The sequence below is a fragment of the Teleopsis dalmanni genome, chromosome 2, assembly GCF_002237135.1.
Source record: "Teleopsis dalmanni isolate 2A chromosome 2, ASM223713v2, whole genome shotgun sequence".
Taxonomy (NCBI): domain Eukaryota; kingdom Metazoa; phylum Arthropoda; class Insecta; order Diptera; family Diopsidae; genus Teleopsis; species Teleopsis dalmanni.
The window spans coordinates 16339502-16367353 of record NC_051847.1 but is presented as its reverse complement, the minus strand read 5'-3'; the positions used below and the strand labels follow the sequence as shown (position 1 = coordinate 16367353).

The window sequence follows — 27852 nt, the reverse complement described above, 5'->3', positions numbered from 1 at the left end:
GACTATACAAAATAAAATTAAATTTTATTTAATTTTCTTTTCAATAAGTAAGCGTAAGAATTTGGTTGTGGTTGCCTTTGTGCGAAGTTGCCAACAAACAATTTTTATATATAGAAAAAAGAAATCCTTCGAAAGTCAGTCTCACTAGTTTAATCAGCCAAAAAATAAATAATATTTCTATAAGATAGACCAACCAATTTATTTGTCAATAGTAGGAGAAGCTCAAGTTAAATACTCACACAGAAACAGCAAAAACTGTTTTAGATTTTGCCGCTATTCGTCTGTGAAAAGAGCAGCCTACCGTGAATCAGTCGTTTAAATGCTCGACGAAACTCTGGATTGAAGATCGTATAAATGATTGGATTTAAAGAGGAATTGAAATAGCCCAGCCATAGAAATAATGAAGCCAGTACACCGTTTAACTTGCAGTACTTGCATAAGGTCAACACAAGTGCAGTGACGAAAAACGGAAGCCAACAACAAACAAATGCACCGGTAATGATGGCCAAAGTCTGTGCCGCCTTGCGTTCACGTTTGGCTTCAATAAGTTTCCTGCGTTTTGCGAGCTTATTGTAAGGATTTGATAAGTTTACAGGTTGTAGATTTTTACGTAAAGCGGGTCTTACTTCATCTGTCATTGTGCTTAAGTTGCTGCAGCGTCCTGAAGTTGTTGTCGTCATTGCAGCAGCATGATGCGATATAGTTGTAGCTACTTGATATGAAACGGTTGTTATTTCATCTGCTGAAGATGTTTGTATCTACGAACGAATTTAGTAATAAAAGAAGCAGAAAGAAAAAAATAAAAAAAAAGAAAGGAATTGTATTTTATTGTTAGCAAAAACATGATTTAAAAATATATAACTCAAAATAAAATAATATAAATTTCTGTTTGTTGTATTTACATCGTCGGGATCTATGGATATTGCTGTATATTCCGTGCCATGACTTCTGCTGTCAAAATTACTAGTACTGAACTCAGTTTCTTCCTGTGTATTTATAGTTGTCACTTCCAGATTGTTGCCTAGTACACGTTTCTTATTAGGGCAATGCCTGCCAAAGCATATTTCCAGACGTCTACGTTTAAGTTCAGGTGCAGTTGTCAGCTATTGTATGAAAATTAAATTGAAGATAATTACAAGTTTATGAGTGTTAAAACAATATTATTTGAATTTATCTAATAAACCGTAGCTGAAAATTGAAAAGACAGTTAAGAAAAAAAAACATTGTTACTTACATTCTAAGTGAAAACCACAATCAGGAAAAACAATGACAAGTAAGTAGTGTTATTGCCCACAACATTGGATTTATGTATCGTATATGTTACATAGGAATAAAGCAATGTCAAGAGCAGAAAGTATTTTTACAACAAGCATAAAAAGTGGAATAGGATAAGACTATTTGAAAATAAAGTTGTAAAAATTTTATTCTGTTTGTGGGTATAAAATTGAAAAAATTCATGGTCGACATAATTTGACAGAAAAGTTAACGAACTCAAGTAACAACCACAAAAGCGGATTTTTATTCAATATTTAATTTCATTCAATACTTTTTAAATATCTTTAAGATGTACATATTTTAATTTACCATCAAAATATTTTTGTTTTTATTCTTCAGTAGCACTACAATTCATATTCTATGACACTCCACTCCTCTAAAATATTATTTATCTTATTCCAATACTCTTTTACTATGTTGGATGTGTTCAACTATCAAAATCAGATGCCAGGTTTTGAAAATTTAAGTTGTTGAAGAAGCTTTAACTACATTCTCTGTAAGTAAAACGTGATAGTTGCATAAATACATATCACATGTGTGTTCTGAAAATTTCAAACATTTTCATTTTTATGCATACCCATTAATGGTTACCCATTTCATAGTTCTTAGTTGGCGACACTGTCAGATATATCAGGAGAAATAATCATTTTACAAAAAATACAATTTTTTTTAAATTATATATTCCAATTCTAATTTATGCATGCTTTACTCTTCATTGAAAGGTTTAAGGTCTTAATCTTAGCACCTAATGCACACTTCTATATCTAATTTAATCCTTTAATTTAAATTCAAATAATTAATAGAAAATATGCTTCAGCACTGCAATTAGACTCTTACCCACACATACGAGGGCTCATAAGAGCTTCATTAATTATTTGATTTGTTATTAGCAACACCCTAAAGGGGTGTATTATTGATGTAATTGATTAAACTCCACACATTTTTGCATATAGAATTGAGTACGTACTCAGGCATGTTAATGCGTTCCATTGGCGATAGATTTTTCTTTTTGTTAATGACACTCGTCTAAAGAGCACAACGCAAGGACTACGCAAGGACTATGTAATTGCTTACATTGCAAATTTATTTCTGTTTTTCTTCCTTTCCTTTTGTAGCACTTTCATTTCATTCATTTCTTCTCTTTTCTTCTTTGTTTTGCTTTTGTTAATTTATTTTATTGTTTACACATTCCCTACAATCGAGTACTTGCAAAGTACGAGTACATAATAACGAGTATGTACATACTCGAACATATGTATATCCTTTGAAGTATCATCTCACAGCTATTAACATTACGAGAACCTCTTCTATCATCTAGAAAGGAGGAAAGAGTTTTCATTCAATTCTTACTAAAGTAACTTAAATAGAAAAGCATATTGCGTGTGCACACACCTTTCTGACGAAGAATTGCTATTTTATCTTCACAATGGGAATTAACTACAGTTGAGTGAAGATAATTATAAGTTTTTAAGGTACTTAACTATATTGAGGTGATGACCAAAAATTTTTCAAAAATAATTTAGTTCACAGAGTGCACATTAAGTGAAACAATAATAGTTCTTCTTGATTTCTTGTAATATTCCATTTATCTTGTAAAAACATAGCAGTGACCAATTTCAAAGTAGTATAGATTTTCATATAATTCTATATAATCTATCACGTCCATCGGAATACTTTAGGGTTTTTTTAACTATGTAAACAAATACTAGGCGGATTGAATTCACAATAGATGGCAACACCAGAAAAAAATACTCATATTTTATATATCTGTTAAGTTTTAAATGACAACTGTAAAAGTTTCGACTTCATCAGATGTCAAGTTAGTTTTTTGCAAATAATTAATAGAGTGCACCCTGATGATTTTTTATAAAATGGAAAAAATTGTTTATCGTTCAGTTATAAAATTCCTCTATTTGAGAGAACGATAGTGTAAGGTTGCCGTAAACGAAATCCATTTCCCATTTGATAGCATCATTGTTCATTCCTTTCAAATGATGGAGGATTGTTTTAATCACAAATTGATCTGGCGTTCTACTATAGAAACAAATAAAAATTCTACCAGAAAATGTAATTGACTATCCATTTACTCTTGGATAGAGTAAATGAAATAGCTGTTATATTAAATTTAGAGACGTAGCCCTGGCAGGCGTTACATGTGTTGGAAATGTGTATATAATTAAAAATACTAGATCGTATTGTAATTAATTAGGTGAGTTGCAAAAACATTGTCAAAAGAAATTTTTTCTCATTTTTTCTCCCTTAGCACAATCCTCGCTAAAGGTTATTACATTTGATTTAGTTATATTGATCAATCTTTTATCGAATATAGGATCCGCTTTGATCCCTTAATGATTTCAAATATTTAAGTTCCTATCGAAAACACGAGCTCACACTAGTACATATCTATTATCCAACTATCATATTCTTTCAAATAATCACAGACTTAAACCGAACCATTTTACTGAATATTTACATACCAGACTGCATCAGGAGTTAGAAACATTCCATATAAGCTATTCGAGAATTCCAAGACAGACGCTTCAGACAGTCAAAATAGCGCATTTAAGTTAACAGCGTTAATAATAGGTTTCTCAATTTAATTTAACTTAACCTCAAATTAATCATTAATTCTTCACTACACACACTCCTGTCAACTATCAGCCTTCAAAGACGCAACTAAAGAACACCGATATGTGAAGATTGTGCGGTATAAAGATTAAAACGTTCGCATATCTTATCTGCTTGCAACGTATCTACTATTGGCAGGAATCGAGTCCAGTATCTTGATTTGCCTTAATTTAACCGAATGGGATCTACAGCATAACAACATTGTTCGGCTTATCAAGAGCTTTTAATTCTCTAGATTAGCTTGTGAAACACTCTCTATGAATAACATAACCCTTCTTATAGGTGGCAATTTTCATGCCAAATTGATGAAACTTTTTAGATGAAAATTAATTCTAAAAACAGAAACTTTTGTAATAATTTAAATAAAAGCATTTGTTGATTCTTTAAATTATTAATTTTTTTATGTGCAATCATAACACTTCGTCAGTTTGCTTCTGTAAGTTTTAATTATAATTTGCAGTTCTCTATAATTATAATTACAGTACAAACTATTTTAATGCCTTATACTCGTTATGAATTCAATTTCCTGAACAATAAATATTTTTTCATGGTGTGTAATAAATTCATCCATTTTATTGTTTTTAATAAAATTTCTTTTAATTTTTTTACGTATTTCTTGGTGCGGATTGCAATGACGTTCTACTTTAGGTAAAATGGAATGAAGTAAATTAAATTTGCTCCAATAATAATTTATTGCACATTTTATTAGGTAAACATCATTCACAACTTTTGTTAAAATGCATTTTTCAAATAAATACATAAATAGTGCATAAAAAAAGTCTCCCCATTTAAGTTAACAAAGCCATTTAAAATTATTAAAATTATTCTTTTTTTAACTTACTTGACTTTCATTTAACGGCCCCGCAAGAGGTCGCTTCAAGCGACGTTTTATGCGTTTTTGTGCTATTTTATAGATTTTCCAATAGAGTAAAAGTATAATCAACAATGGAATATAAAAAGTAGCAAAAGTAGCAAAAATCTGTAAGTAATGCATAGAAAAATAATTAAATTTAGCTATAGACATGTCTTACTTAACATAATTTATTTTGAAAATGAAATTAAATGAGTGGAAAAATAAGTACAGTAATCCCCCCTATAACGGCGTAGATTGGTTCCGCGTTATAGGAAAACGCGTTATAGTGGTATTCCCATATACCCCACATACACACGTACAAAGGTATACGAAGCTTATTATGAACTGCACAAATCCCCACGTTATATCGGGGAACGTCCGTGTTATATCGGAGACTGAAACCGCCTAATATGAAAACGCGTTGTAAGGGTCCCGCGTTATAGGGGGGATTACTGTATTTTTAATTTACCTGATAAGTAACGTTTTGTGAAACCATACATTTCCTCTCCTCAATACGTTTCAAGTATTCTGGATCCTTCCAACCGAACTGGGGTGCCACTGAAACAGTGATAGCAACAATCCAAATGCATATTATCATAAAAAATATTCTCGTTGGGGTGCGTATGTTTCCATAGTCAATATTTGTGACAGTCCAGTATCTGTAAATGAGAATGTGTTCTTAAATGAATTTAAAATTTATTTCACAACATCACAACTACAATCGCAACGTAATTAATTGTAAATTTATACATAAGTTTTCCATTATGTCAAAAGGTTATCTGCGTATAACGTTAACTGAAATAACGCTCTTTATTGACATTTCAGCCAAATGGATATAAAATTGTTTTAAGCACTACTATAACTTCATTACTATTACTGTTAAATAAACCCATTTCACTACTTATACTGTTTTTGTATAAAATAATGTAGTGACACTAAATTTAATTAAAATTTTACAAAATGTCATTTACTAAACTTTAATTACTTCAGGTCCTGACAATCGTACACGTCATACAAATGGTTTAATAATAAAAATTACGAAATATCTCACAACAAAATGAATAACTTTAGATGAAATTATATTTATTCTTTCACTATCTATTTTTGACTATTCAGTTATTTATATCATTTAAACAGTAGTTAAACCTTACTTCGGTACCTCATACGCCTACATGACGGTCTTTCTAATTCTCATCCTACTTGAACCTTAACTCGATCTTAGCTATCGAGCACAATTCTCTAATCTACATTGGGGTCATCCCCCGCACAAAGCACGGCTTTCATGACAACAGTTTATGATAGAATTTATACCGAATATCTGCTTTGTGATTACAGAAAGGGTTACATCTTACTGGGCTAACAACCATGGGATAAGTTAAAATTGAAACTTTGAATTTAAGGAGAAAAAGGTATACGTATTGATATTTTTAAACCATAATCTGTGTAAGATAATCACAGGTATGAGAATTGTAACTGCACAGTAATGCAATTTTATTATATTAATGCAATGTCACTATGAGGTTTTGATATTCAAGTACGCACACGTGGATTACTACATATTTAAAGAGTATAAAATAAAACACTCATACGTAGTTGTACACTAATGTCCCGAAGATACTTTTACAGACGACAGTTACACCTCACTTTGAGCGGATTGGACGAAATTCGCTACTTAATATCGAGAAGATAATTCAATTGTGTAACTTTCAGTTACTTAGTGTACTTAAAGTCAAAAATAGCAAATTATTTTTGGGTAATTTTATTTTAACATTACAGATAAGTAGATCAAATCAAACTTAATGCCTCCAATTTATATTAAAAAAATCGAAAATTAATAAAAAATAATCAATAAAACTTTAAGGGCGACGTACACTCGCAGCCGCACATGTAAAAATTCACGTCCTTCTTCATATTTTTTTGTGTGTTATATTGTATCTTAAGTATTTTATCTACCGTTGGGCGGCACTTGGCATAAAATTTGTTATGAAATTCAACACAAAAAGTGAAATAAAAAATCAAAAATAATAAAATAAAATTACAAGGATCATGTGAAAGACACTGTACCAGTCTGTACGTGTATCTGAAGTCTTGTGTCCTTTACTTTTCGGAAGTTGAACTTGTTGGCAACAAATATCGAAAGTCTCTTACGAGGAAGAAGCAGATATTTAAATAATTTTAAATCGATAAAATGATTCTGTGCTTTCGAGAAACTGAATATTAAAGTTTAAAACGAATTGGATTTTTATAGTATTAAGTGATTTTATATATTCCATTGGAATTGCCAAAAACATAAAAAATTCATTTCGAGTTCTCAATACATTACTGTGGGGATTATCGTTATAATGTATATGATGTAACTTCAAACAAAAATTATAATATGATTTTATATTATATATTCATTTTATATGGTTTTTAAGAATTCTATAAAGATTTGAAGTGCAAATTGTTGAGATTTGAATAAAAATTTATTGTATATTAAATATATTTTTAAAGTCAATTTGAAGAGACAAAACTTTTGCACTGAAGCCTTAACAATTAAGAAATTATAAAAGTTGATTGCAGTTTCCATAGGATGTAGCTTTAAAGTTTGTTCAAATTAAAAAAAACACAAAAACTGCTGTTGTTGTTATCATCTGATAATTCAGAAAAAATTAAGAAAACAAACTTGAAATTTTAATAACATTATTTTCGCTTAGCTTAGGCTCGATTAGTTAAAACACACAAAATCCTTGCTTCTAATTTGACAGATACAAAGTTCTAAGCCTAACACTTGTAGTTCATAAGCTATATACTATGTGGACGTATAAAACCAACGAATATTTGCAAAGATCGCTGATGACGAGTATTTGACAATAATCGGAACAGAAGGTGTGATCAGTCAAATAATTCAATAAATAAAAATATAATTTAGTTATTGTAATACTTTAATACTTAAGTACTTCTTACTCTATTATTATTATGTTGAGGCTAGTTGACTCAGTGCACTTGAGCACTTTACTCTCTATTAACTGCGAGATTTCTTCATAACCTCTCTCTACGCCTTGACTGGATTATTGTTTATCAGTTTATCAGACTAAACAATAATTGACCTCAGATCTGCATACCTCCCCGAGGAGCCTACAAACATTCTGAGATTCGATACCGCGGTGTTGGTAAGCCTGTCAGTTTTCGTAAATAATTTCAGGACTTTATAGTTTATGTATTTTTTGATCGGATCAATCTTGAGGTGAAATGAAAACACCTTCACTAAGATTTGTAAAATGATTAGACTTTTAACAAAAGCAGGCAAATATTTAAAAATACTGTAATCTCAAGTAATAAGAGCTTGCGCAATATGTATTATTAATATTTATTTTATCTATAAATAATTAATGGAAAGAAAACTTTTTTATTAACATATTATCACTGGCAGTCGACTAAATAGGCGACTAACTTATCCCAAACACATTGAAGCCAAAAAACTGCGAAGGAAGTTCCAAATTGCTCTAAGTTGCATTGCCTCTTTATAAATAGATAAAAGAGTATAAAATATTTTTGTATATTTTTGTATATTTTTGCATCATAAAAACAATATGGACTTATGATATCCAGCTATTTGGTAATGCTAAAGCTTCAAATATTGAAACTACCGAATGAGCTCAGTCAAAAGTACTGAATAGAATCATCATCGAGATCTCAAAACTCGCGTAGTTGAAGCTAAACTTGACAATATAAGAAAAAAATAAGTTTCTCGAATCTTTTAAAAATTTTAATATAAAAAAAAATTTTATATTACTTAAGGTATAATTAATTAGAGAATAATTTCAATTGTCAACATGCGCATTACTTTTAATAGCATATGATGTCCTTACACTTTTGATCTAAATTTGAATATTTTGATCAAGAAAATAATGTCTGTTGTATATAAGAAATGCTTTCCGAATTTCTATTAGACTCATAAGTAAATTAGCTTTATTTTTTTTTTATTTATGTGATTTCTTTTATACACTTATAGATTTCTATAGGTTAATTTGATAATTACTCACCGGTCAGCAGCGATGGCCACCAAATGTAAAATTGAAGCAGTACAGCAAAGAACATCACAAGATGTCCAAATATCACATAGCTCTGGTCCCATAATCCAACCCTCACTTATCTAAAATTACAAAAAAAAAAATGGCTTATTTAATAAAAATAAAAAATATATTAAATGGAATAAGTTGGTTTCAGATACAACTAATCGTTTTAAAGATATTGTACTTCGAAGCAAAGTAGAACAGATAAAAGTTGATTACTTTTTATCAAGCCTAAAATTGGACAAAACTTCAAAGTTATGCAATTTCAAAGATTATTATTATTATGTATCTCACATAACTATAATGCAACCACATTAATTTGTTTTTTATATACACATTATTTGGCATAGAGAATTATCTGCTATCTGCCTAATTCGATAATAATGAAACTCAACATTGCCAAGTCATAATCGTTTATAAATTGCAAGTATTTTGTTGCCAAATATTTGTTAAGTATTTTATATAAATCGAGATATCCTTAATATTCAGGATAACATGTGCAACTGAAACTAAAAATATTTATGCAAACCGTAAAGAAAATTATAGCACCAAACGTGGTGCCAACACCACAAGTTGGTGACGCAGTTGGTGGAAAATTTTTTAGGTGGGAAATATACAAGTATCAGTAAATCACCAAACAACTCTGGAAATTTACGACAGAATGGAATGAAGTTTTTGGATACTTGATTGCTTTATTGTTCATGCAACAATCCAAATTGCCATTCATGCAGTACTTTGTATGCAAACCGAAGAGAACTGTTTGTGGTGCAGATATTTTCATTCATAAAAAGAAGAATATTTACTGAAATATTTTTGTATTTGACTGGGTTTCGGTACAATTTCTACGTGTATTAGATAAAAACTTGAGTTGCCTATTCATACTTATATTTGCCACTTAAATATTTAAAATGGTAAAAATCAGTCGAGGGACAAACTCAACAAGCGACAACTTGTTTCGATTTTTAGAGTGTTTTCTTGAGGATTCCTAAAATCTAGCAAAAATTTGTGTTAAATAAAGTGTGATATGAATAAAATTGCTAAGTACGAGTTTATTTTAATATAATATTATTTTACAACCTAATTTTGTTAGTGGTAGTTATATATATACATATTTATCAAAGTCATCATATTATGACAATAGTTTACAATACGAATTCTTAAACCATGCTCAGTGGAGCTTTCAACTTTCTACAGTTCACTTCCCAGTGAAGCAGTATCTTAACTTTCTGTAATATTGGATTATTTACAATACATCTGCATGTATTTATATATATTTGAACAAGTACTATATACAATACTTATCTGAATACAGTTTATATTTCACCATATCTTCTATGTCAATGTTCGATTAAAAATGTTTTTTTTTCACGGCAAGAATTCTATCTTCGAATAGAAGATAATATTAACGAAATTCTTAAATTCAAACATGTAAATAATAATCAAAAGACTTCTTGGAATAACCCCAACACATATTTAAATACCACCAACTATTTATCAATAGTACTCTTTAGAAATATCTACTGACTTAATTTTCAGCATATATTTTTTGAAATATAAGTAAGGCTAATAAGGCCCTCCAGAAAATGCGATCTACGGGACAAGGAAGCTCTAAACAAGAACATTGTAACATCATCTGCAGCTGCCATGCAACAAAGCACGAATTCAGAATTGGATTTACGTTAAGCCGAAAGACTTGCCAAAATTCATATTAAGGTACGGATTACATCACCCTAATTTGTGCACAAGCACCGACGGAAGATACAGATGACGATAGCAAGGAAACTTTCTATGAACAGCTTGAACAAGCATATGAACGCTGTCCCCTCATGACGTCAAAATCGTTGTAGGGGACTTCAATGCAAAGGTGGGTAAAAAAGGTGTTTTTGGTACTAGTGTCGGAAAGTTCAACGTTCTTACAAAAACTTCTGATAAGAGAAGTAGGCTAACTGATTTCGCCGAGACTAGAAACATGGTGGTTAGTAGTACCAGATTCCAGTATCTCTACACACACAAGGCTTCATGGCTGTCACAAGATCAAATCAAGATCTCAAATTGATAACGTTGTGATAGACGGAAGGCATGTGTCCAGTGTGAGGGAGCTATGTACTATCCAAGAAGTCAATATCGACTCGGATCATTATCTTGTTGCAGCCAAGATCCGTCTTCTGCCTTTTCCGCTTTTATTATTATATTTACTTTCAATAAAAATAATGATAATATGGTATAGGTATAATATTATATATTATATGGTATAATAATTACTACACATGACTTCACACATATTTTCAATGCTCTCTGTCTATGCCATGTTGAAATTATTATACTATACAGCTCTTAATTAAATTATTTTTGACCCCATATACATTCATCTTTTAAATTAACTTCAATTTTTAATTAAAACCGCGTTAAGACTATTAAAACAAAAAGGATTCAAAATAAAATTGTAAGGAAACTTCAGTTCCTGCTGTGGCTATTGCCATCAATGGCTTCTCTGTCATCAAAGCCATCACGATGAAAGCATAAAATTCTTACCTCGTATACAGCGCCAAGTGGCATAACTAAGCAAGCAACAAACAAGTCAGCAACAGCCAGCGATGCAACCAAATAATTAGCAACATTTTGCAAGTTGCGCTCGAGTATGATGGCACAAATCACAAAAACGTTGCCTTTTGTTGTTCAATATACATTTTTTATATACATTTTAATTTTTTTTTTCATTTTTTTTTAATTTTTTTATCATTCAAGCAACATTGAGAGAGCAATGACATTCAAGTTGTTGCAAGTGGAGCAAAGTGTCATTGGTGTCGTTGATGTTGTTGAGTTGTTGTTTTTGTTGTTGTCACATAAAAGTTGTTAGCGTTGTTGTTGATGGTGAAAGGCAGTAGAAGCAACAGTAACAGCAGCAGCAGCAGCAGTTGTCATTTGTGACGTTGTAATGTTATTGATAATTGCGATAATTACATTGACAGCCATTTTAATGTGGGTTGAGGTGTGTGTATGCGTGTATGAGTAGGTATACGTGCAGCAATTTTGCGTTGTTTTTTTGTTGTTTTTTTTTGTTTGGTGTGTTTTTTATGGTGCCAGCAACACGTGCATTTTTCACAGCATAAAGTGGAGCAAAAAATTGTCGAGTACATAAGACGACGAACATGAAAAGAAAAGAAATGGAAGAAAATTAAATAAGCATTTGTTCCTTCTTCCTCGTAATAAAGTAGAGCTCAAATATCCTGGGTAAGCAAAAATTGCGCCTTTCGATGCTCTACATTATTGGGAGGCAATATTAGTGTGGTTTAAGCTTTGAAATAATTTTCATAATTTAAATAAAATTTAAATATATAAGTGTGCATTTGTGATATGTAAAAGATATTGCACTTGAAATAATCTATAAAATTAAAAATGAAAATTATAAATACTCTACATATATTTGAATATATTTACAACATCTAAATTATTGCATTTTTTTTATTTCATTCAATCTTTTCAAATAAGAGATAAAATTGTAATAATTATTGCTCTTTTAATAAAAAATTGACTAAAATTAGAAAAGGATAAACTAATTATATAAAAGAATTTTTCGTCAAGACAATGCGAGTGCTCATATACCTCATCAAACAACCGACAACTTAAACATTCAAAAAATCGAATTGATGGGTCATCGGCCTGATTTGAATTTAAGAATAATAAAGAATAAATTGCGTGGACAACGATTTTTGTCGGCGGAAGAAATCGTTGTTGCATTTAAAAACCATTCTTTGAAGGTATCTGAAGAAGATTGAACAAATTCTTTGACCAATGATTCGAACGCATGTAAACGTGTATTAATCATAAAAGACAATACTTCGAGAAACAATAAAGCAATTTTCAACAAGTTAATATTTTTTCATTATGGAGCTCAAAATATAAATATCGATCCTAGTACAATTCAAATAAACTTTAAAGTATTCTGCAGGACCGATTTTAAATGACTTTTTTCTATTTTTTTTTTGTTTTGTGTTTTCTATTAATATTATGTCATATTGTCCATTTCACTTTTCACTTTCAATTATTTTTTAAATTTTTAGATACCCGTAATTTGAAATTAGAGTCATTGTCTATAAATATAAAAGAGGAGATAATTTTTTTTAACTTCGCTTTCATTCGAAAATGGTTTAATAATGTATTTGGTTTCACTTTACAGTGTACTCATCAAAAATAAAGTATGAAATAAGAATACTTTACATTATCCTTACCTTTAGGAATTTATTTTATTGATTGAACAGGCATTTTACTGTGGAGGCCAGCATGTCATATTAAACTATAAGCTACCTACGTTCATATTAATTCAATCTGTCTATTAATATCTTGTAATACAATAAACTTAATTTAGTAAGAAATAAAATGTGAAGTAAAATGTTTTTAAGGTAAATTTTTGTTTTTGTTTTAACTAAGGCATGATTATATTCACAATAATTTATTTTCTACTATCTTTTTATAATGTTTTAAAGGAGTATGATCACCATATTAAAATGCCTAGAGGCAATATTCTTTAAGAAATGTCTCTAAAAGAAAATACTCACACATTTTTGTATAGATTTTGTATGACAAATGCGACAAATTATGTACAACATAGCTATCAAAATAAAATTAAAAATGCAATTACTATTTTAGTATAAAATTATAATTGAAATAACTATATCTACTACAGTACAAATATTGGAGAACACTTACTTTGTCAAAGTTATCTGAATAATATTAACCATTTAATATGAATGATATTAACCATTTAATGAATATGATTTAATAGTTGTAGTTTAATCTTCTTCTTTATATAGTACCCCAACATATTTTCACCTTAAATTGAATATGGTATAACTCTTTTAAATTAAAAGTGTTTAAGTGAGCCGTATCTTCCTATGAGACGGGCTACCACTGATGGCTACCATCTTCATTCATTAATCTTCATCTATTTCTAGAACTTTACTATGTAAACTACTCAAGATTTTATTCACTACTGTGAGCAAGACAAATAACGTAAGTCATTAAAAGACTTTTTCCATTTTTTTCTACATTTAATGGTTATCTCAATTGCCAAAGATATCCCTAATATTAGTTCTGAAATAACAATGTTGTCTAACGAATAGTGTGTGGTTTTTACAAAAATACTATAAATTACAACTTTTTACTAGAAATAAAAATTAAGCGTTGAATTTAAGTTTTCACTTTAATAGAAATTTTATTTTATTTTCATTTTAAATTTATTTTATCGCCAATAAAGCTTAGAAATATTTTTTCTCAATTCAATGCGCAAAATTTTATTTTTTAGTGGTTCCGAGTGAAATTTTTATGACAAAAGTTTTTTGTGAATTCAATTTTATTTTTATTTATTTCTATTAGTTTTCCATTTTCAGGTATATTTGATATATGAATAGAGTTGTTTCATATCAAATAAATTACATTTAAATGTCACTACAATTTAGGAATATTCGATTTTTTTATATTTATTTTCTATTATTTTTATTGTAAAAACTTAAGAAAATTTTAGGATTCATATTTTTAAGAAAATTGTTATTTGTCATTCACACAACTAATAACGTAAATAATAATTCATTTAATAGTTAAATATATTTATCATATGCTTTTGAAAAACTACAAGCATTATAAAAGTTCTACTAATGGAATTCTTATTCGTTGTTTAGCGGTCCAGTTTTAGCAAGAATCTACCATTTATGAAAAAGATTTCTTGAGGACCTTTAAAAACTTTTGTGTCACAAAAATCTTAAAGAAAATAAATTGGTCAAAGTAATGCAGTTATCTCGTAAATCGATAATATATATAATATATATCAGAGACAGCAGCTCTCTATAAGAACCATACCTCCAGAACATCTCAGTGATTGGTGCTCATTACACTCATTACCCAACATAAGAATAATGTAATGACCTATGGACTATCTATGTGAAGTTTTCAATAGAAACCTACTTAATATACAATATAAACAAAGTTGGTATATAAAGCTATAATAGCAACGACAACACCAACAGATAAATCAATAAATTAACTAACTGTATTCCATCATGTCCTATAGTGATCGCTATTAATGATCTGTTCTATTTCAATGTGATAGATGTAATCAACTTGCATCTCAAAACACGGATGCCATAACCTTATCAGTTGACTGCCGCGTTTTCGATAGCTTTGGTCTAGGTTAACGGGTTGCTGTTCACGCCGATTCAATTCTGGGGTAATGTGATAGATCCAAATTTCAGCCATTGTTGCATGCCGATGCAAAAAGTTCTTTTTATGTCGCTTCCACTAATACAAATAGCTCTCAGAGCTATCGACATTTTCTTGTTTTTGGTCAGCTGTCAGCAAACTCGGCAGTAACTTTGCGAAGAACCGTTGGCGTTTTCTCATAGGAAAGTGTTTATAAGAAATGAAGCTGATACCTTCTATTGAAATTTTTAAGGTAATAGCTCTCACTTCACTTCACTTCATAAAACAATTTTGTGGACTTTTTTGATATTTTTAGCTTTTTTTAAACGATAAGTTTTAAACGAACTTTTTGCATTCTGTTACTTTTATGCATCAAATTAAAGAAGACTTAGTTAACAATAAAATTATATAGGATTTAAGTTATCTTAATAAATTATTTTTTAGTTTTTTATTTTATTTGGAACATATTTACTATTTTATTATGAATGCATTTCACTTTGACTTACCCTTACACAGTTTGTATTAAAATGAGTATACTTTTCCAGTACGGTTGCATTCATCTCTTCGACTGAGACCTTAATATTTTCATGAGATATATGAGACAAACCCTATATATAATAGATTTGTATCACCTTATACAATACATTCCGTACACAAGCATTTTAACCTTCCCATTGTGTTCAACTTGTACAGTTGAAAGTGTTATTGTTATCGTGAGGTTTATAAAAATTTATTTCGCTGCTAAGTTCATAGAAAATAATATTAAAAATATTTTCCTTGAAAAAAACTACTCTCATGAGCTGATGCCGAACAATTAATCAAAAATAAAAACTTTTTTCTAAATTAGTTGAACAACATTTTCCCCTACATAAAACTTTGAGCGCACAACAGAACAGTAGTACCCTCAATACCGCATACATAGTCTGGGTTAATAGCGCAAATAAAATAATGAGGACAACAAACGATGGTGCATAGTCACTGGTAGTTTATGAAAAAAGAAATTATATAAAACAAAAGCAATGAGTTTCCTGCAAACTAAACAATTGTTATCAAACGGATAAAGTACTTTTAAACTGCAGAAGCCCACAAATAGATACTGGCACGCTTATACTCATATATATATATACTTACCGATAACTGTTATAAGTATCATGAAGCCCAAAATAATCGATAATGTGACCACTTTAAACATGACCACAAAACGATCATTCGCCATTTGAACGTCGGTGACATTTTCGAATAGCGGGTACGTCCCATTGCTGTCATTAAGTGGAAATGCTTTGTTGGTCGTGTCATTGCCGTCTATTAGCAAAGGATTGGTCTCGAAAAATAAGTTCACATATGATGTCGCGAAATTCGTGTCATTGTCATCTTTAAATCCGCTTGTACTATTAAACGCATTGCCAATACTCGGCATGTCGATGGATTAACACTTTTTAACCTACTGGGAATTCAGTTACTAATTTATTAGAACTCCTTTTTATAGTTGGTATGAGTTGTTGTTGTTAAGCTTCGAACATCTGAAAAAGTAATATTTTTAAATTTGCAGTGCCAAAAAAAATTATCAAAAAGTTCTTTAATAGTTTATTAAAGAGATATATTTAGTTACTTTAGAATTTAATAAAGGAGATGAAATAAATCATAGAAGACAATGAAATATTTACAGCATGTATATGTATGTATATATGCATATGTATGTAGGTATGTATTATAAAAACTATTAGGATAGAAAGAGTTTTTTGTTACCCATTTGAGCTTTACAAGTTTCTATGAAAAATATTAAACAATAATACATGCAAGTTAATTCTGAACAATACAACAAGCAGTTTAACAAAAAAACATGTCCTTTGTTGTAGGTGAAAAATATTTTATTTATAGTTAAAAAACAAAAAAAAAACTTTTTAAATCCTTTTTTTCATAAAATGAAATTGCATGCACAAAGCAAAAACTAAAAAGGAAAAATTCAGAAAAAAAAGTGTAAAGGAAAACGTCATTATAAATAAAAAGTATTATTTCTTTTTTATATACAAAAAAAAATAATTATAAAAAATATGTTCTTTTAAAAATTAATAAACAGATATTACATATGTATCTTTAAAATATTATTAAAGCAATGTCCTTGCTAGAAAAAAATTGAAGAAAAATATTTATTTTTGCTGTAACTAAATAGTTTTAAAGATATCAATCTCGTTGAAAGCTTAAACAAAAATTCACTATTCTCCTACTTAGTTATTATGTCATACACAATTTAAATTAAATTTTGGAGTCCAACGTACCATTCCTGATTTATGCTCTTATTATGTTGAAGCTATTTGAGCCAGTGCACTCGAGGTATTTTCAAAACCCCTCTTTACACCTTGACTGGATTATTGTTTATCACTTCATCAGACTAAACAATAATTGACCTTAGATCTACATACCTCCACTAGGCGACTGTAACAATTATGCTCTTATTCACTAGTTTGTATTAAATATTGGGCTCCTAAATAAAAGAGGAAAATGCATTTGCTGAAGTGCTACAAATTTTAATTCTTCAAGGTTATTGTGGCTGCTTAGTAACATAGAATTGGAAGGAAATTATATATTATGCGCTGCCCCAGCATATTGCAGTGGTTAATTCAATCTTCAACTATTTACAGTTCGACCACTTAAATAGAACAATCAAGAAAAAGTGACCAAATTGACCAACTGGATATGAGCTATGTTTTATAATGACAAAGTCAAGCTAAACACTCAATATTAACTCAGAACAAATTGAACGAATTTATCTGAAAGTCCAGATCCTGCACAAACTGATTATTATTTGTTTTAGTCTCTGCAAAACTCTCTTACTTACTTACTTGCATACTTTTTTGACCATAAACACCCGTTATCGGATTTTGGACTAACGCAAAACTCTCTTATTTGTTGAAAATTGGGGAACCTAGTTAGTTAGTTGCGGTGGAGAGAATAACGAGTCCTCCTCAATTAGCTAAAAAAGCCGTTTTGAATCCACAAACCCCGTAATAGTGGATAGTAAAGAGAAGGTCAAGCTAGAACCAGCTAGTGACATTTATAAAGGCAAGAATCTGGCCAATGTTAATACTAGAGAAACTTAAGCCTAGTTCTGACCAAACCTGCACACAAACACATCAGATTGCGAACCAAAAAGTCGCTAAGAATCTTGTCTAAGTTTTCCGTCAATAAACCACAGAAGTTCTAGTAATAGTAATAATAGCCATTATAAACACTATTAAAATTTATTTTTAATTTAAAAAATTTGTATTCAAAAATGTCCTGAAAATGAGGATACTCTTTTGTTTATTTACATATTTTTACACATTTTTAGTTTTTCATGTCAATTTAAATACTTGGGATAGATTAAAGCGTCAAAATAACCACAAAATTGTAAGTTTCGAGTTAATTACATTCTGCACAGAAACCAACTTACAGTTGACAACTGACAACTGACAACATAATAAAAAATGCATTAAGGTACAAATGCGACACAGGAAAAGTGGAAATTATATGCAGGAACATATTTTAGCTTGTATGCAGTATGGTTATGACATTGCCATATTTTGGCAAAAAGTGAGTTCCGTATCAAAATTGTATATTTTTTTGTATTTCCATGTATTTTCATATATTTCAAAACCTGAAGTAGCAAATATTCCTGAGAAACATCTGTAGGAACAGTACAAGCAGCTACCCAACCAGCCAAGGCCGTATCAACAACAACACGTGGCAGTCCGAATATTTTACATTATTTTGAACTTAACACAAAATGTTGTTTTCGTTCGCATTTCCATATATATTTGCATATGCAAGCAACAGCACCGACAGATCCTTTACGAGTACATAACCCTTTGGTGCAAAGTGAAGTGCGAGTTGAAGTCTAACATGGCAAAGTGAAGTAGCAAACAGCAATTGTTCGCACACAATCGCCAAAAAAAGGATATAGAAAAATAATTGACATTCATTTCCTTCCGTTACGTGCATGCTTTACCTTTACTCTATAGTATTTGTGTATGTATGTGTGTGTGTGTGTGTGTGTCACAATGTCAGTGCATTTGTACTATGTCAGGATAATGCATATTCGTATGCATGCTCTGTCAAGTTTTCCATTGTACTGGCAAACTTGCTTGCCGCTTTCCCTACCATTGCAATGTTTCTGTTTTTAGGTTTTCCATCCTTGCGTTTTTGGGGTTCTGAATTTTTTTGGTTAAATGAGCTTTGATTGAAAAATGGCAGTTAAACTGTTGTCTTGGTTTTTAAATGCATGCGCTTGTTTTTAAGCAATCGTGACGCTCAAAGGAAACGACAAATGAAAAAACGAAAACAGATTGTAAGTTTCGCCATTTCTGACTTTTTATCTGTGTTATTGCTCTGCCATGGTATTTCCATGAAAATTGCTTATGCTACCTCCTGTAGCAAGGACATAGATTTAAGAGCGGTTTTATAATTGATTGATTGCCTTTCAGTTTACGACAATAAACCTTTAACAAGAGGAAATGTTATTTAAAAGGACGACAGACTAAAAAGTACTATCAAATGACGAAGCCATTCGAAGGTTAAGTAAGAACCAAAAAAAAAATATGTACTGCACCGGTGTAGTTCTTTAAGTTTAGTTTTTGGAATAACAGCGAATACGAAATGCTTGAGTTCGCTTAAAGTTGGTACTTAACAAAACTACATTTGCATGGAAAATACTTTTTCCAGTTGACCTTAAGATAAAAAATGAACAAAATGTACCTTAATTGATATTTATCTGCCAACATCTTTAAAGAAAGTGAATATTGCAAAGGAAAAATAAAATTGAAACTGAAATATTCTCATAATAATCCCGAGAAGTGAGTTGAATATAAATACAAAATTAATTCCAATGGAAGAAGCATGTAGAGAAGAATCTGTAATTCCTCCCATGAAAGATATTTTGCCAGCAATCACAGGATTTACTAAATAAAAAGCAATCTTCAATCGATAGGAAAGCAAATAAGAAAAGGAATATTAAATGGCATTCTAGTAAGGATGAGGCGCTATGTACAGCAACAAAAAATGTAACATCGAAAATATTATAAAAAAAAAGAACTCTTACAAAAAAATCTCAATTTGAAAATTTGCAAAGAAGCTGCAAAGGAGCAAGCAGCAGATAATGCAAGCTCAATATAGTTGACAGGAATATAGTTCTCATAATCATAAGAATATGAACTATATTCTTAGGCAGAGGTCCGAAGAATACAGAAATGGTTACTAACACCAAAATAATACATGGAGCCTAATGTGTTGCAGTTATATGTATAAAAATAGATGGACGTTTAGAATGTGACATTGGACAATATACCCAAATTTTTACTTGTGGTGCGTCTTTAGAGACCCATTATTTGCATACTGTGGAATGTAAAATACACTTTTGCGTTTTAAGGGTTTCAGCGTTAGTGAGTGCTTTGAATGACACTAGAAAATTTGTATATCTTAATGTGTGAATTACGGAAGTAGTTTTTTATTCTTTAAAAATTTGATTTAATTAGAAATCAACAATAGTAGCTACATATCGCAAATTCACCAACATTGAAGCCACTCAGTGTGCTGTAATAAGGGCACTATAATTTTGAAAGGACATTCAAATGATCTCTTTAGTATGTATATACAGCGCATATGTACACAAAGTGTGCTATAGAAAAGACGGATGATTTTCGGTAAGACATCAAAGTAGATTTTATTTAATGAAAATTTCGCTATATAATGATAAACATAATATGAGATCCCAGATTTACCAATGCAATTGCAGTATTATCGCTACTACTGTAAGAATACGAAACTAAACTTATTACCACTACTTCTGGTATTGATATCCCAAACTTACAGCGAATCATAGAGTTCTTGGAATTCCAAACTATATTAACTTGACAATAAAGCAGCTGACATTATACATATATAAGAATTATGAAATCTTCTTCGATTCAACTGTAATGATCAAACTCATTTATACTTAATACAGTTGTCAATGCCTAGTTAGCCGACGGAATCTATAATCACACGTATTTAACTTTTGCTGTATGTATATAATTTTGTGTGTCAGCAAGCTAAGGTAGTCCACGCATTATAGATATTCTAGTTGAATGAAACTCATGTGTACTTAATAGCGTTTTGAATTAGGTTCCAGAACCATAACTTTTCAATAATATTTTTATTTTGCTTGGATTAATCTCGACTCAAAGTTTTTGGGTAAAAAAAAAGTATGTATATAAACACCGTTGCGTTAATATCGCACCAAGCACGTACTTTGTGCATTCAACATTTCCTGGATGTGCGAAATTGGACTATTGTATTCCTTTTCTATCTTCAGTGTTCACATTGAAATTGGTGCATTGATTAAACATTTTGTTTTAAAACTATATTCTGTTTAAATGAAAATTTAATTAAAACTTGTGTTGTGTAATAATTACTCTGATCATTAATAATTTTCCTCCGCGAATAAGTACACATATATATACATATACATACATATCTCTCTCTTATCCTCATCTCCCAGTGGAGCATAGGACGTCTACCATCCTTTTACATCGGATTCCGTTATTTGATTCTCGGTAGATATCATTCCAGGACTAATTGGCTTCTCTTACCTCTTCCTTAATTGTTCCCTTCCAAGTTTTAGCTCCAGGTCGACGGTTTCCTTTAGGATTCTACCTCAGAGCTTGACGTTCAATGTTTTTATTGAATGTGCGGAGATTGTGACCTATCCAGCGCCATTTGTATCTACTTCTCTCAACAATACCAGGAGATTAATTAATAACGGCCCATAGGTTGTTGTCTATAATGCAGTTGGATCACCATATTCTCGATATATGACATACATACAAATAAATATATTTTACTAAATATATTTAAGTAGCTTGATATAAATTTAGCACGAATAAATACAATTATCAAAACTCTCGAGAGCTTAAATATACCACTAAGTAATACTTTTAAAAGTTACAAGCATAATAAATGTGAATTTGTTTAGAAATCATATTTAAAGAAAAAAATACTATTTCTGTTTAAATATTGGCACGAAATTTTAGGGTACATTACTCTAGGTATTTCATAACCTTGACACTTCGTAAGTAATTGAACTTCGTAAGTAACTAGATACTTTTGTATCAAAATAAATTTCGTTCTTAATTACACATCAGTAAATGTGGTCAAAGTTAAACGTTAACAAATACTGCATACTGTATAATAATTTTGACCCTCATCAATCATCTGGATATATTGTAGACTTTATTTTTTTGTTGATTTTTTTTTATTTGTTGTTTTTGTTTTTTATTTTCTATAACAATTATTCGAACGACTCTAATTGTTATTTAAATAATTAATAATTCGTCGTCTAATGGCCACACTTAAAGCCATTCAATTTATTCAATTCATGCAGATTTGACAGACTTGAGAGCAGTGCGGATATTGATTTTTTGACAAAATTTTGTTATTGACAAAGTGAGATATACGCTTGACTGCCATTTGCCATTTCCCATGAATTATTTAATTTTAATAAGCGTAATGGTTAATGTAGGCACAAAAGCAAATGTTTAAATATTTTATTAAATTTTGCAAAAGTTTACAGTGAAAGTTTTTTCACGCACGAGAACTTTTCAGGAAAGTTTCTTTGTCAATTTTAATTAAATGGCTTAATTAAAATTAACACGTACACGTTGGAAGTCTACGTTGGCAGTCAAGCTACACTCTGTATAGTATCTGCAGAGATACGCAAAGCAGCACTACCAAAAATCGCCCAAATAATATTGAAGTTTAATGTGTTGTTGTTCCGTATCCTAAGCTATCGTAACAAATGGATTGTGAGTATAGACTAGAAGCGGCAAATGGAAATTAAATGAAAACTACAATAAAAACAAAGTGAACAAAAACGTTTCCACTAAGAATTCGATTATACATAGACTTTGCATAGATATGGACTACTCGTATCTCGAGCTGAGCACAAATTGTTTTGCACGTTTGCAGATGTTTTACTCCAAGGCAAACATTATTTTGCTTTCTAACATTTTCTCATGTGACGTTCGAGGATAAGGATAACCTTCATCCTTTTAATATTTTTACTCATTTTTGTTTGGTTTATTGCAACATTTTTTATACTTTATTTATTTTCCGTGTGCACTTGTTGTACTTGTGCTACTCGACGAATTGTGTTTATTTATATTTTGTTGTTGCTTTTCTGTTTTACAGTTTTACTGTTTTTCTACTTGCTACTTTCTGCTTTCAGTTTTCAGTTTTCAGTTTTCATCTTTTTTGAAATGAAAAAAATACATTTGTGCTGAAAAATATTAAAACAATATCTCAAAGGATTACGTCCCACAGTAGAATGCACTGATACAGTAGCGCAAGTGTAAGCACAGAAAAAGTAAATAAATACTCGTAAAAACGTAGAGCAGAAATAATAACTGAAAAAGGAAACAAATACGAAATTAACAATCATGAAAAACGTTCAGCCTTTAAATGTACGTTTTTGTGATTGCGACTGTGTGCGATTGTATGCGTGTGTTTGTGTGAAAGTGTGCGGTAATTGCTTGTTTACAACCCAAAGTGTTAACTAATGTGGCGCCCCAAAATATGCTACAGTTTTTACAATATCCTTACAATAGTTGTCTTTATTGGGTTATGTATTTGCAGTTTAACAAAATAAAATGAAGTTTTAAAGCGAGATTCCCCACTTTTGTGCCGCAGTTAACATGAATGCAAATATTTTTTATTTTAATGAGTAAGATATCTACTCATATAAAGCTGAGTAGTTAAGGATTTAATTATACGAAAAAGTAGGCCAAGAAGTCTGGTACATGCTTGTAATAGTCATATATGACAAATGAAGACATTAAATATTTAAAAGGAAAGAAAAACGGAATATAAATGAAATTGTATTTTATATTTATAATATGTGAAGCCTTATATGTACAAATTTTTAAATTTACTAGTTGAATAAAAAATTTGTTTAAAAAGAAAAGTTTTGAATAGTAGTAAAGTACTACTTACTTAAACTATAATTTAAAACAAATATTTACTTTGATTTTAAGATCAATGTGACAATAGTGACTACTTTTTTTTAATAGGAACTGTGATATTTTATAAGGAAGTTTAGAAAAGTAGTGCACTACAAAAAAAAAGAAAAAGAATTTTGATTGTTGTAGTTCACCACTTTTCGAAACCTCTCTATTAAAATAAACAGTTAAGAAAATAACTATTTAAATAGAAAGACACTGAAAAGTAGTAAATTACAACTATAATATCACTTTTTTTACTTTTTTTATTTTGAGTATTGTCAAATACTCATTATCTATGATCTTTAAATATATATCTTGGATTTAAATATTCAAAAATAGCTTTTGAAACCGGTGTGATTTATTTTTTAACCAACTTTTTCTATACAGTACTCGACATTGGACTTCTTACCTGAACTTTTTGTCAATATTGATATTAATGCTCATCTACAAATTTACTTAATGTATTTTATTAGAAGGAAATATTGTTTTTGCAGTTAAATAATAAAAAATAAATTTTAGTTTTAGAAAAGTTTAAGATATTTAAACATCCTCAATGTTTTGTCTATATTTTAAAATCCCATATGTCAACGGTAGAACATACAGTAGAACAACTCATAAAACTATACGCATATGTAAACAATAAAACTCAATGTGTAAACAAAAAGTAACCACAATTTTAAATGTTTTCTTTAATTAAATCTTTAATTTAATCTTTAAAAACAGTTTCGAGTGATTATAAAATTTATAACACAGCAGTGTCCAGTTTGTAAAACATTATTGGATTGCCTAATTCGCTAATACTTAAGCTTATTTTAAGTTATTTCCTTCAACTCAATTGTTGTTGAAAAATGTCATCCTTTGTTTATAAAAACCGGTCTCAAAATTATATATCTGGAAAATTGCGACATTATATAGCATAAATGTTATAATTCGCCCCCAATTGTTACATGAGCAACAAATTTTGAGAACAAAATATTTGTGAAAGTTAATTCGTGTGAACTTTATGACATTTCTATTTCATCACAAACATATGCAATGTTAATACTTCTTTTAACAAGAAAAATCTGTATATATTTGTCTATATTTTCATGATCAATCCACATATTAAGAAGACCAAACAATGAATCATCCACATCTGAGAGGCCTATTTGATTTTTCAGAAAGCATCTGTACCATTTGAAAACGCTCATCATTATTATATACTATCGCCACCAAGTTTTGTATGCCTTACTTCATTAAATTTGTTTATTTTTAACGAAGTTTGACATAAACTGTTTGATCGGTAATATTGTCGCACAAAAAATCTCCAGAACCATTACTGTATGTCTCACTCAGTTACACAGCCGACACGAACTAAGCATCGCAGTTGCATGAGTGTTATTATGTACGGTACTTAATATGCAACCAATACACAAAAAGTGACTCGGCTCGGCTCATCTCGTATCTCTTTCTAAAGTTTTTGATTTTGTTTTTTGCTGTAGCTGAACAAACATTTTTTTTCTTCTATTGTGAAAAATGAAATATACTATTTGTCATTTCTGTCTATTATTATTACCAGACAGCTAAAAAAAATCTGAGATCTTATCTTATCGGTAGTTCAATATGTTGGAAGTGATATTTAATAGAACTTTCAGTACAAATGTGAATGCAGGAATAAAAATCAATGCAATTATTTCCAATTAGGGGAGATAATAGATTCATATATTACCATGGTTAGCAATATACTTTCATATACTATTAATAAGTACATAACTGTTCAAGTATTTCAATTTTTCACTGATATTATTGTTCTATATAATGTGAGTTTAAATGATTTCTTTCTTTCTTTAATTCATCATTTTCTAAACAAAAAAGTCCATACTGTAGAATAATTAAATAATAGGGTATAATTAAGTTTTAAATTATATTATAAAAAACAACCCAACAAATAATCTATTTGTCTACATTAATTAAAAATATAATCTTGTCATAATTGCATATAGTACATTTCTAACTTATTTACTTAAAGTACTCCTTGATAATCTTTTTCTTATATTTGATATAACAAATCTACTCTACTTTACTTATTGATAAATTCTTGTATTATTTGGATATAGTAGCTTGGTAAAAGTAGTCTCATACTCTTAAAATGAACTACAATATTGAACAACTCGAATTGGTAGCAGACTTAAATCAGTAGAATATTTAAGAGATTATAACATTTCCATTTCACCAGTACAGAACCGTGCTATTTGAATTTATGGTCGGTTTATTGTTTATGTTACTACTTTCTGTCAAGACGAAGGAATTGAAAGAAGGTATTGAGCATTATATGAACCCGTAGCACACCGGTAATCGTTGTAATCTAATTCTAAGCACAAATACTACGTATAAAGAACACAAAAAATACATGTTGAAACAAAAATAATAAGAATACAAAAAGAATATATTAAGAATCTAATAAGAATATATTCCGAATATAATCAAAACTTTATGAGAGTTTAGAAATATTATAATAGAAGTATAAAAAGACTATATTAAAATTATGAAAAGATCATTGTAGGAATATTGTCATATAATTGGAACACAATAAGAATATAAGAATGTAATAACAAAAAATGGATTAAATAGGAATAATAACCTGTTACATAAATACAAGAAACTCTATTTCGTTGGTTATTGGCTTAAGTTCATTCTTTATTACTAATTTTTGTTTTCAGAACATTACTTGTTGAATAACTGTTTATGTAATATGAATTTGTAAGAAATATGATGAGAATATGGTAACATTATAAAACAAAATCAGATTAAGTTTTGTTCTTGTTCTAGGGATTAAAAAAACATAATAATTAGAAGAAAAAATAAGATGAATATAGAAAATTTTATAACCAAAGTAATTGACTTCACTCTCTACTCTTAATATTCAAAACAAAACTCAAGAAAATGAGAAAATTGTAATAGAACTATAATAGAAATATATTAAGAATAAAAGAAGGATGAAATAAGTATAATAACCAGTAAAAATAAGTTATTTATATCTCCTAAGTTCTTGACCTAAGTTCACTCTCAACTTTTTATATTCAGAGGAAAACATTACGTGTTGAATAATTGTTTATATAGGTTAGTCCTAGTTTTAAATGTTTCCTCCTTCACGATGTTGGTAACTATCCTTCATTATAGACAACTATTATTTCTATTATTTCTTTATTATATATAAGACTAACTAATTATATCTTAAAAGAGTACATCTTGGATCAATCACATTGTTGCTATTATTCATATTTACTTACTGTACAAAACCGGTTTTTAATCACAAAGGGAAGGGAAGTCACATATCATATGTATTTCCGAATGCAATTTTTCAGATTTACAAAAATTATTAATAAAATTATATGAATGAATTCTAAACAAATACCATTACTACACGGAAGATTATACACAGTATCTTAATCAAAATAAAAACACAGTCTGTTTATAATCATGCAATTAAAAATATTTTTCAAACAATATTATATCAACTAAAAATGAAAAATTTAAAAGAGAAATTATTAATCATTTTTAGTATTTTTTTTAATATTAAACAAAATAATAGCTATTAATAAAATTTATTACCTTCTCCAATATAAACAGATGAATTCCAGATGTTCTCGTTTGCAATGGAAATCACTTATTTACATTTTAGACAACAGACAGTTCTTGTTCTTGTTTTTGTTATTGTTATTGTTATTGTTGTGGTTTTGGTTTTGTCAGGAAAATAGATTTGTGTTATTTTAGAAAGATTTTGGTCTTTTCGAACTTTTGGCGCAAATCTTCAAAGAATTTTGATTAATTTTTTTTGGTTTTTTTTTGTTTTCACCGCATC

At 29.5% G+C, this 27852-nt stretch overlaps 1 protein-coding gene across 3 annotated transcripts; it reads right to left on the bottom strand.

Moving 5' to 3' along the window:
* Positions 1-27852, bottom strand: LOC119685250 (5-hydroxytryptamine receptor 2B). 3 transcript variants are annotated; one of them, XM_038099491.1, is made up of 10 exons: positions 27603-27852; positions 16135-16523; positions 11344-11477; positions 8782-8891; positions 5226-5415; positions 4745-4882; positions 903-1103; positions 627-758; positions 240-566; positions 1-177 (listed from the first exon to the last, which is right to left on the bottom strand). In XM_038099491.1, the coding sequence occupies exons 2-9, from the start codon at positions 16418-16420 to the stop codon at positions 261-263; spliced, it is 1497 nt and encodes a 498-aa protein (XP_037955419.1). In that variant the 5' UTR covers positions 16421-16523; positions 27603-27852; the 3' UTR covers positions 1-177; positions 240-260. The 3 variants fall into 3 exon arrangements, with proteins under 3 accessions (XP_037955419.1, XP_037955417.1, XP_037955418.1); XM_038099489.1 differs by having other exon boundaries at positions 240-758; XM_038099490.1 differs by having other exon boundaries at positions 1-144; positions 240-758.

What these genes read in the sequence shown, in the direction of transcription:
- LOC119685250 (XM_038099489.1), bottom strand. Translation starts at nt 16,420, where the DNA reads ATGCCGAGTATTGGCAATGCGTTTAATAGTACAAGCGGATTTAAAGAT. An exon ending in CACTTGGCGCTGTATACGAG is followed by an intron (nt 8,892 to 11,343) that starts GTAAGAATTTTA and finishes TTGTAATTTTAG; the next exon opens with ATAAGTGAGGGTTGGATTAT. An exon ending in GTGGCCATCGCTGCTGACCG is followed by an intron (nt 5,416 to 8,781) that starts GTGAGTAATTAT and finishes TCTCATTTACAG; the next exon opens with ATACTGGACTGTCACAAATA.